The 11,463-nt window shown below is 49.9% G+C and overlaps 1 protein-coding gene across 2 annotated transcripts in view; it reads left to right on the top strand.

Annotated features, from left to right (window-relative positions):
- Positions 1-155: 155 nt before the first annotated feature.
- The window catches only part of RhoGAP68F (Rho GTPase activating protein at 68F), a 126,408-nt gene continuing 115,100 nt past the window's right edge, over positions 156-11,463 (top strand). The window contains exon 1 of one of the 2 annotated variants that reach the window (XM_084583810.1): positions 156-514. In XM_084583810.1, coding sequence (XP_084439936.1) covers positions 463-514 — 52 coding nt within the window. In that variant the 5' untranslated portion in view covers positions 156-462. The remainder of the gene's footprint in view (positions 515-11,463) is intronic. The other variant, XM_084583809.1, reaches the window with a different exon arrangement.

Genomic DNA, 11,463 nt, shown 5'->3' with positions numbered 1-11,463 from the left:
ACACATTCTACTGCAATATTGGCGCTGCAAGAGCACCATTTTTGGCTTCGCGTTAGGTGACTAGCAGCGCCACAAGACAAGAGCGTAGATTCAGGAAGTTTTTAGCTGCGGAGAAAACGTGAACTAAACTTCGCCAAAGAAATGAGGATAAACGTCACATCGTGGGAACGACATCAATGAGTAGAGGGAAACGCAGTAGGCGCAGCTATGCCAACTGTCTCTCTCTTCGCTCAGCGCTCGCTCCGCGATCTCCGCTGTCCGTAGCGAACGCAGCGCACAGGCAAGCAGTTACCGTGGGATTTGCTGGGAAGCCGTGTTGTGTGCGTGCTCGTTTGCTGTGTTCCTTCAGTGCTCGCCGACTTTACAAGCCCTGTGAGTGGATATTCTTGTCGCCGGACGGTCATCTTATTCTGCCAGCAATGAGAACACCCCCGCTCGGATGCGCCGTTTGAAACGGCGGGCATGGAAGACTCTCCGGTTCGCCTCAACGGGCGGAACCGTCGACGGCTGTCAGGTGGGTTCGCGCATGCTAAAAAGCCCCGAATGAGGCGTTAGGACTAAGCCGATCGCGACATCTCCCTGGCTTCGGATTAAACGCCTCGTTGGGGCCTAATCCGCCGTAGTGATCGAGCGGCGGAATGCAGCTCGTGAATTCCGCAGCAGCCCAAAGCGTGCCGTCGCATCGGAGAGTGGCTCCGGCTGCATTGAGCGCTCTTCGGGAGTACTTCCAATGGCGATGAAGCGACTGTTTCGGTTTTGAGAGACGCGGCTGAATTCCCAGCAGTTTAGTCGCACCGATTAAATCGGGCCGCAAACTGCAGCGGTGTCATTCGTGCTGTGTCTGTGCTCGCCGCTGGCCCGGTGCGAGCTTCCCTCTCTCGATATCGGAACGTTAAGTTCACGGCCAGCCTCGGATGCGGGTGAGCTCATCCCTTGGCGATCCTGATGATTGCCCGCGCACATCCGTTCGGTGCGCTCATACCAAATGTATGTCATTGGGCGTATTTTGTGTCCTAATCACACATATGCAATTTCGAAAACTGATGATCAACGACACAGTCGGACGAGGCAATCTCCTCCGTTTTTCAACTGGGTCACCGCAGCCATGCAGACCATGTTTCGCGAGGTAATTGGTGTGGGCCGCGCACTCGCTTCTGGCCCCATCGTGTGACCATTCGTCCGCGCGACTCGGGAGAACAAAACGATATAGACAATCGCGATGTTCGAACCGTCGACCGGCGGGCTGTGTGCCGCTCCTGTTCCGGCGGTGCGTAGGCGAAAGGCATTCTCCAAGGATGAAACCATTGGAGCGTCTAAAGGAACTGTCGAGCGCGCCCCTGCGTGACTTTTGGCGGGTTTGCGCGCTCTCCCGCCGCGCTTGTTTTCGGCGCGGTGACGAGCAAGGACGCGTTGTTTCCTTGCGCCCTTCATGTTTTGATGGCGTGTCTGTAGCGTCCCTTGTCAGCGGTTCCCGTACCTGCCGTGGCGAAACTAACGTGCGGCGTGTGGAAGCTCGGCAAAAAAAGAGCAGACTGAACGAAGCCGCACGCGCTGTCTGCGCTATCTTGTTCTCGCACTGGGTCGAGGCAACTCGAGGACGTGGGAAGATTTGATTACTTTGCTTGACCGCGATCAGTCCGATCGGGAAGGTTTTCACACGTGCGCCGTTCGTTTCGGGCACCATGCTTCTCGGTCGCATGGAACTTGAACGCTGACCTAATTACCTAACGCCTCCCTCATTTTACGGCGGTCTTATCGTCGACTGCCTGGAATCCGCGATGCGCAGATAGCGGCGATGCTCATAGGGCGGCTGCGTTAACTTATGGAACGAAAAAAGGAAAATTTTCAGCGGGCACGCATTGCAGTCGATAAGTAAATTCAAAATACAGAAAGTAAATTGCTTGCATATTGCATGAGTCGGAGCAGACATTGTGTAATTGTCGCGAGCTTTCTTCACCGACTGACGGAGCATGTACGTGTCGATCTATTCGGGATAGGTGTGGGGGTTCGATTCCTAGAAAAGTCAGTGCCGTGGCTATGTTGAAGCGAAACGGAGAGACGTCCTTGTGCTGTGCGATGTCAGCGCACGTTAAAGATCCCCAGGTGGTCGAAATTACTCCGTAGCCCTCCACTACGGCGCGTCTTATAGTGAGTCGCTTTGGGACGTTAACAATAAAAAAACAACGTGCAAGGCCACCAATAGTGATGCTAGACTACTCATCTTCTGTTTGCAGAAACCAATAAGAAGAGCGACACTTGAGCTCCGCAATACGGCAAACGTGCAATGCAATTCATACACTCACCAATCGCTCCGAACAAGGTACGATGGAGTCATGCTTAATAGCCCCTACTGACAGGTGGCCCATGTTATTGTGGCTGTAGAAAGAAAGAAAATGCTTGGGCCTGCTACTGGCTCTATAGCTGAGCGATCTCCGCTGCCTCGTGCGGACAGGAAAGAAAATAGACAAGAAAGAAAAAGAGAAGAGAGAGAGAGAGAAATACGCTCCCCGCAACAACAGCCGTCGTCCACCACCACCGAAGCGGTGGCGGGGGCAATGACGGCTTACAACAGATAAAAATTCTGTGGCAGGCTAGCCCCCGCCACAAGCGGCGTTGACCGACGTCCCAGCCCCGTAGGGCCAGGAACTACCACCTCCCCTGATGGGGCTGGGACAGGTGGGTCAACGCCGCTTGTGGCGGGGGCTAGCCTGCCACAGAATTTTTATCTGTTGTAAGCCGTCATTGCACCCACCACCATTTCGGTGGTGGACGACGGCAGTTGTTGCGGCGCGCGTCTTTCTTTCCCTCTTCTTTTTCCTTCTCTATTTTCTCTTCTGTCCGCACGAAGCAGCGGAGGTGAGCCCTGCCGGGGTGGTGCAGTGGTAAGACGCCCGACTACTGTGCCGGAGTACCCGGGTTCGAACCCGACCTCGGCGGCTGCGTTTCGATGGAGGCGAAATGGAGGCGTCCTTGTGCTGTGCGATATGTCAGCGCACGCTAAAGATCCCCAGGTGGTCGAAATTACTCCGCAGCCCTCCACTACGGCTCCTCTTTCTTTCTACTTTCACTCCTACCTTCATACCTTCCCTTACGGCCAAGTGGCGTCCGTGTGCTGTGCGATGTCAGCGCACGTTAAAGATCCCCAGGTGGTCGAAATTACTCCGTAGCTCTCCACTACGGCCCCCCTTTCTCTCTATCCACTTTCACTCCCACCTTCATCCCTTCCCTTACGGCGCGGTTCAGGTGTCCACAGAGCAAGTGTGACAGATACTGCGCCTTTCCCTTCCTATGAACCAACCTTCCCTTACGGCCCGGTTGAGGTGTCCACAGCAGACATGGCAGTAATTGGATTACAGTAATGAAATTAGTGTAATTTAATTACTTTTTTCGGTAATTTGTAATGTAATGAATTACTTTTTGGTAGTAATTTCGCGCAAAGTAATTAATTCCTCTCGAAATTACTTTTACTAAAGTGCGCCATCACTCCTTCAATAGACAACAGAGTGCGCGAAAGCAGGAACGTCGTGCTGCAATCCGAAGCCAGCGTAACGGATTTGCAAAAGGAGACAGAATTGAGCAGAACTATAGTCAACTAGAATACTCTGGAGAACAAGTTGTTTTGTTTAATAGCTTTACTTAGTTTTTGCATTTATGGTAACTAGAAAGTAATTTCAAAGTAATTGAATTACTTAGTAGAAGTAATTGTAATGTAATTTCATTACTTTTCGGAAGCAGTAATGAGTAATGTAATTTAATTATTTTTCTGCGATTTTCAACAAAGTAATTTGTAATGTAATTTAATTCCTTTTCAAAAGTAATTTTGCCATGTATGGTCCACAGAAAGCAAGTGAGACAGTTACCGCGCCTTTGCCTTCCTATAAATCAATTAATAAGCAGCGGAGGTGAAACGAAGAGGCGTCCGTGTGCTTTGCGATGTCAGCGCACGTCAAAGATCCCCAGTTGTCGAAATTACTCCGTAGCCCTCCACTACGGCTCCTCTTTCTCTCTTTCCACTTTCCCACATTCCTCCCTTCCCTTACGGCGCGGTTGAGGCGTCCACAGACAAGTGAGACAGTTACCGCGCCTTTCCCTTCCTATTAATCAGTCAGGCAGCGGAGGTGGCCCCGCCGGAGTGGTGCAGTGGTAAGGCGCCCGACTACTGTGCCGGTGTACCCGAGTTCGAACCCGACCTCGGCGGCTGCGTTTCGATGGAGGCGAAACGGAGAGGCGTCGTGTGCTGTGCGATGTCAGCGCACGTTAAAGATCCCCAGGTGGTCGAAATTACTCCGTAGCCCTCCACTACGGCTCCTCTTTCCACTTTCACTCCCACCTTCCTCCCTTGCATTACGGCGCGATTGAGGTGTCCACAGAAACAAGTGAGACAATTACCGCGCCTTTCCCTTCCTATAAATTAATCAGGCAGCGGAGGTGGCTCAGCTGCAGACCAGTAGCAGGCTCGTGCATTTTCTTTTCCATCTTCTTACAGCCACAACTGAAATAAATTGATATTTAGAAAAAAAAGGCGCAGTATCTGCCACATTTCTCGGTGTATACCTAAACCGCGCGGCTAAAAGGCGCATTTTAGGTTTGGTTTGTGGGTTTAACGTTCCAAAGCGACTCAGGCTATGAGTGACGCCGTAGTGGAGGACTCCGGAAATTTCGACCACTGGGGTTCTTTAACGTGCACTGACATCGCACAGCACACGGACGCCACTCCGTTTCGCCTTCATCGAAACGCAGCCGCCGGGGCCAGGATTCGATCCCGCGTCCTTGGGCACAGTGGTCGAGCGCCTCCCCGGCGGGGCAAAGAAGTATTATAACCCTATAGGCACAGTCACTCTAAAGTTTAGCAGATGCTGAAATGCCCGTCAAGAGTCGACGTATATACATGAACATCTTTAAAACTGCAAGATGGGTTAGTTGGTAACTGCTTACCGGACTCATTGTTTAAAGGTAAAAAATTTTCTGATATCGCTGGAGTATCTGCACAGGAGAAATGCGTAAGCCTAAGGGTTGCGAGTGAAAGAGACTGCGCCTTTCATTTCCTGTGAACCAATTATGGAACGCCGGTGAACGGAAAGCTGTAATTCGGCTCCTGGTTGCGTTCGACAAGCGGCACGTGATGCACCCGTATGATACCGTATGCGGCAACAACGCTCAGATAATATAATAATAATAATTGGTTCACAGGAAGGGAAAGGCGCAGTAACTGTCACACTTGCTCTGTGGACACCCGAACCGCGCCGTAAGGGAAGGGAGGAAGGTGGGAGTGAAAGTGGAAAGAGAGAAAGAGGAGCCGTAGTGGAGGGCTACGGAGTAATTTCGACCACCTGGGGATCTTTAACGTGCGCTGACATCGCACAGCACACGGACGCCACTTCGTTTCGCCTCCATCGAAACGCAGGCTCAGATAGCTCAGGATTTCGCATTTCTGCTCAGATGCACGTGACCGGAGGCTGTGAACCGAAACCGGAAGTTGGCTGGCGGCCATATTGGCTCCCAGTAGTTTCGGCTTCGCGAGTCCGCGTTTGGGTGCGCTCGCGTTATGCTGTGACGGAGCGTGTCCAGTAGCAGGAATGAAGTTGCTAGCCTTGCGAATGATTCACATATTTCCTTAATTTTCTGAAATTAGGCTGCCTGGCACTCTTGTGAAAGCACGCTTCTAACGGCTCCTGATGTAGCCTCCGTTGATTGTGAACGTTTTAAAGCATGATTAAAAATGTGTAGAGTTGTAGTTCCAAATGATGGGTAATTTTCAATTCAGTTTATTTCCGTCAAAGCGGCAGGGGCTCGAACAAAAGTGAAAAACACTTCACTTGACGAGGTTCAAGCCCCTGTGTACAAGGCATACAGCGGTCGTACAATACAGCATACAGCGGTCGCAAATGTTTAGATAAGCAATGCATAATCTGCAGGACAACCTTTTATAGGAAAAAATAAATGTGCAAGGACATTGCATAAACTGAAGCAAACATAATAAAATAAAAAAAGCTTCATTTGTATGTTCGAAATTTGCTCAATCAGTGTAATGGAAACAATACATATATACAATATGGACAAAAAATAAAAAGATAAAGAAATAGTCATCATTATACAATTCTTTACGAAGGAGCCACCTCTATTATGATGCAAAAAAAGTCTTCAACGTTGACATACTAACATTTTCTACCATGATATTGTGAGTGTGGAGACTGGCGAGCCGGAGCAATTTCTGTTGCTCCATGCAACCAGAGTGCTGTTTAGATGTGCAGTTTGGATCTAGATCCAGAATTCTTATTGGATCTCGACGCGGTATCATTTTTCTTCGCGCATTGGGGAGCGATTCAGATCGCTGCTGTGGAAGCTGAAGGCCCAAATACGTTGAGGATGATCAAGAACTGAGAAGGCAAGTATACTGCCGAAATCAGTTTGCTGGTTATCGTTCATTGGTTATCACATATGTTTGTCATTATGGTGTCATTTCGGTAGCATCATACGTCAGGTGCATTACTCAATCTAGAACCACTGAACAAAATACAAGACGTATTGCTAGCAGGGTTTGCTTTCAGGAATGTCATTGTTGAATTTTTGTCTGTACTTTTTTCGTCCATCGTTATTTTTCAGATCATATTGATTGGCTAGCTTTGAGAATGTAGATTCATTTTTCTACAAGAGCAAGGAACGTCTGCTATAAAAATTAAAATTATAGCTAGAGAAGCCGTTACAGAAAGTATATTTTCCACCAGTGCTATTGCTACCGCAGTAGCAGTAAGTGTCGTCTGCGTCGCCGCCTCGTATAAAGGACGGTCTGTGCTGTCTGTTGGCACGACAGTTGAGTCGTTTAAAGTTGATTGTTTTTTTTTTTTTTTTTCAGCGTTCGTATTTATTTTTACACATATATCGGCATCGAAAACGAGGCGCGGATGTTTGGCGCCGAACTGTTCACCTGTGGTCGGACCACTTCCGTGACAGAGTACATTAGCCACCTCCGCCGATGAAGGCAATATCGATTTCTCTTCTCACAGCTCTACCTTCGAGACTGTTTGGCAAGAAGGGAGCGAAGCTGGCAAGGTGTAGGGGTGGGAGGAGGGGGGCGATAGCAATGGGGATCGTTTAATATGCACTAACATCGCCATGCACACGGGTGCCTCTTTATTGTTTTTTCTTCATTGATGTGCGCCCCCTGCAGCGGTCTGGACTCAATCCCCGGGCCTTGGGATGTGCAGCTAGACGCCGAACCCACTAAATCGCTGCAGCGTATAGTGAGATAGTTTTTTTTTAATTTACTGACAGGGGCATCCATAGAAACCACGGTGAAAATTGGGTATACGTACAGCTCAACAAAACATGCCCAGTTCACGTACGATGTACAGGCCAGTTGGTTATGCTAACACAAAATAGAAGATATATGTTCGCTCTGTTGATGGAAAGGATGGATTGAGGGGGGGGGGGGGGGGGAGGCGGTGATGGGCGAGCAGTTGTTGTGGCTGTAGGAAGAAGGAAAAGAAAATGCACGGGCCTGCTACTGGCTCAGTAGCTGAGCCACCTCCGTTGCCTCGTGCAGACAGAAGAGAAAAAAAAAAAAAAAAAAAAACTGATTTATTTATAGGAAGGGAAAGGCGCGGTAACTGTCTCACTTGTTTTCTGTGGACACCGCAACCGCGCCATAAGGGAAGGGAGGAAGATGAGATTGAAAGTGGAAAGAGAGAAAGGGGAGCCGTAGTGGAGGGCTACGGAGAAATTTCGACCACCTGGGGATCTTTAACGTGCGCTGACATCGCACAGCACACGGACGCCACTTCGTTTCGCCTCCATCGAAACGCAGCCACCGTGGTCGGGTTCGAACCCAGGAACTCCGGCACAGTAGTCGGGCGTCTTGCCACTGCACCACCCCGGCGGGGCAGCCGCCGAGGTCGGGTAGACAGAAGATAAAATAGAGAAGAAAGAAAAGGAAGAGGGAGAGAAAGACGCGCGCCGCAACAACAGCCGTCGTCCAGCACCGAAGCGGTGGCGGGTGCAATGACGGCCTACAACAGATAAAAATTCGGCGGCAGGCCAGCCCCCGCCGCAAACGACGGTGACCTACCTGCCCCAGCCCCATCAGGGGAGAACTACCCCGGGCGAGCGGTAAGAGACGTCGCTTGCATTGTTTCGACGGCTTGTCGTGTGGCGCGTGCTTCTTGTTCCGTCCTATGATATGGCAATGACGTTGTGCGGATAACGGAGGCATTCAAGTATCTGCTGGCACTCTAACTCACTGCCGACATTCGTTTTCATCTCCGCGCAGTGCAGGCTGTGACGCGCGCATTTTAGCGCACACCGTCGACTCTGTTTTAAGGCAGCGAACGAATTTGTATCCAGTTGCTGTTTGGAGATCTCTGGCGCGTACGGCGCAAGCCCCTGAAGGCTGAAGCGTATCATCAACGGCGCATGAGTAGTAACGAGAGTGAGTCCGGATCGTATGGAGAGGCATACTGAAATATAAAGGCTTTCTTCATATGTCCCGGCCATTTCGTGTCCGTATATCTTTCCCGCTTAGATAATTTCCACATGAATTCCATGTGATGTCCAGGAAGTCATGCGGAGTCATGGACGCTAGAAAAGAGCGAATTATGGGAGTCATCGAATAGAACACTTCACTTTAGAGTGAACGCAAATTCTGTACTTCAAATAAAAGTGGTAGGGTTTTAACGTATAACGTGCGGTATCTTTTGCACAGAGGTAGAAGTTGACGTGCTATCCGCAGTCATTGCTTACAGAAGAGGGAATGGCCCATCGCGAAATTGCGTGTAGCAGCCTGCACGCGGGCCGACTGCCTGCGGCGATCGGTGCAACGTTCTCTTCTCGCTTCCACGAAAAATGATTAAATTCAAATCTGCCTTGTCTTTTTCTTTTCTTTCTTTCTTTCTTTCTTTCTTTTTTTTTTTTTTTTTTTTTTTTTTTTTGAGCGTGGCATGTGCAAACCACAATATTTCTGGTGGAGTTTGGCCATTTGAAGTAGTGCTTTCTCAATACAATGATTCGAGGTGTAACATCTTACACTGGTGATAGTGTACGAAAGGGAAATACCAGCGCCAGGATACGTGGGCTGTGACGTCACGATCTGCCAGGCCAGTCAGGAGTCAAGCACAACGACGTTTAACAAAATTATTGCTCGGCTCTGGCGTCTGTATGTCATTTCGCACTGAAAGAAGGTGAAACTAGTCGTTAGGCTTTTTGGCGCACCCGATAACACGTCTGATGGAACACTGCAGGGAAACAGGGGTCGGTGTGCATTTGTAAGCGTGGATCGCGGAAGCAACACGCATTGTGTAGACGTGAACCTTCGTGTACATGCAGATGCAGGTGAACCGAGGAGTAGTGGTGGGTAGCGAAATTATTCAGCCACGCCCGTGTTCTGTCGGTATTACGCGAGGGCTTGCGGACAGAGGTGGGCGGGAGCAACCTTGTGAGCTTTCGACCTCAACCTCGGAATCGGGTGGGTTTGAGGCGATGTCGGCGAGAGCGCGAAATTGTGTAGGAGGTATACAAACTTCAACGAGCTCGTCAATCGGGGAGGTGCGCTTGTGAGATTGGGCTCTTCGCTGTTGTCACTGCTTTCTTGGACGAGCGCCGCTTCTGGAGCGCACTTCAAGTGCACTCCCGGGCCGCGTCGTGTGGTAACGGTTGTTGTTCATTCACTGCACTTGGGAGGCGGGATGCTGCGGCCCGCTCCTGTAGCTTTCGGCGGCTCCACCGTAGTTTCTGCTCAGCCCAAGCTCATTGGTCTTTCGTGAAAGGAGTGCTGATACCATGGCACTGAGTCCACTGCACCTTTTTGATGTGAATGAAGTAACGGATGTAGAGGGATGATGAATCTGGTGAGACGGTAGTGATCATACATTCATGTAAAGGGCGAAGTTTGACGGGGAGCTTCTATGGCTGCAGCTGCGTGTGTCTATAAAATCGCAGACACTGCTTAAAGTCTCGCTTCGGCGTGGGGGGCTCCAGTGCTTCGAGCACTGGTGGCCTGCCTGGCACATCGTTTTATACACATTTAAGGGGAGAAATTATTTTTTTCCTTCTCGGGTATGTTAATGGCTTCTTATTAAAATGATTAAAACTATGAGAAATAGCCTAAACAACAGAGGGAAGGCTTTGACAACCACTGACAAGAAAAATAAAAGTGGCAGCCTGCTTCGTATTAATACAGTCATTATACAATATTCTAGCGCGGAGGGGTCTCGTACCTCTCTTATATGCTGGTGGGGGTCTCAGGGGTCTGAGCCTGGTCGCAGAGAAATGCATGAAAACATACAGCTGCGCTCTTAACACTGCCGTCCGATTTGTCTCTCCGCGCACCTCGCTTCCGCACTTTGCTAATTTTCTCTCGTAACCGACTTCAGCTCGCAACAAGCATCCAGCAAGTTGTTGAATTCCGTGTCGTGATGTCGGGTATGTACAGTGACTTCTTTCGGTTTAATTTCGAAAAGTTAATTCGTCTCGTTTTCTGTTCGCTTCTGACCCAAAAGTCCGACATCTCTAATCACAGTGCGTGTATATTATGGAAGGCTATTCCCGGCCCTTTTCACTGCGATCAAATAATGCGCGCGTGTTCGGAAATTCATATATACCAGCTTGTCCAACTTTTCTAATCGATGTTCACGCTTGCTCTGGAATGAGTGGAAAGTTTCTCTGCCAGACCACGAAGTCTAGCAAAGGAGCTCCATTGGACGTTTTCTCGCCTTCTGCCACTTTTTCCAATATGCTACTCCGCCGTGCACCGCAGCTTGCTTAAATGGGGGGGAAGGAGGAGGAGGAGGGATAAGGCCCCCAGGGACTTTCGCGTTTTTTCTTCTGTTCCGGACCGCCGCCTTCTCGGTGTCTTCCTTGCAACGATGACAAATGAGTGCCAGAAAATTAAGGGAGGACCTCCGCCGTGTGTCTTGCACAGGAGAAACCAGGAAACGCCGGAGGAGACATTCGCTCGAGCTCCGTGTCCAATACCACAAGGGACGGCACACTTTTCACAGGCCGTGCGAAAACCGAGAGAAAACAAACGCGGAAAAGGAGTAAATTCGGATACTTCAGCTAAGCCCGCGTATCTCTGAGACGAGCTTCCTTTTCGGTCACGACTCTATAGGCTGAAGCGGGATGCAAAATAGTCTTTTTGTTTTTTATTATCTAAATCTCGCTCGGTCTCTTTATTTTTTCTTGTTTTTCCTAACGCTCTTTCGTGTGTCGGGCCTCGTCCGCTGCGCGGTCGTTTGTGGCGCTGTATTATATATGGTGCCGTATAAACCTGCGACGTTAAGAGCCCCCTCTGCCATTATCCGTGGCGTGCGGCGTAGCTGTATAGTCTCGTTCTCAGTCGCGCGTAGTGAATACGGGCCACTCGCTGTATACTGTATAGTGTATACTGTACCTTGCGTAAAGAAAATGGCCCTGGCGTCCAGCGTCGGCCGTGATGCCGTGCGTGGAGTCTCTGCGAGCCTGCGGCGTTCT

The sequence above is a fragment of the Amblyomma maculatum genome, chromosome 11 (assembly GCF_055883805.1).
Source record: "Amblyomma maculatum isolate TAMU_Amacu chromosome 11, ASM5588380v1, whole genome shotgun sequence".
Classification (NCBI taxonomy): domain Eukaryota; kingdom Metazoa; phylum Arthropoda; class Arachnida; order Ixodida; family Ixodidae; genus Amblyomma; species Amblyomma maculatum.
Note: the sequence above shows the minus strand (reverse complement) of the source record. Positions and strands in the feature narration are given on the sequence as shown.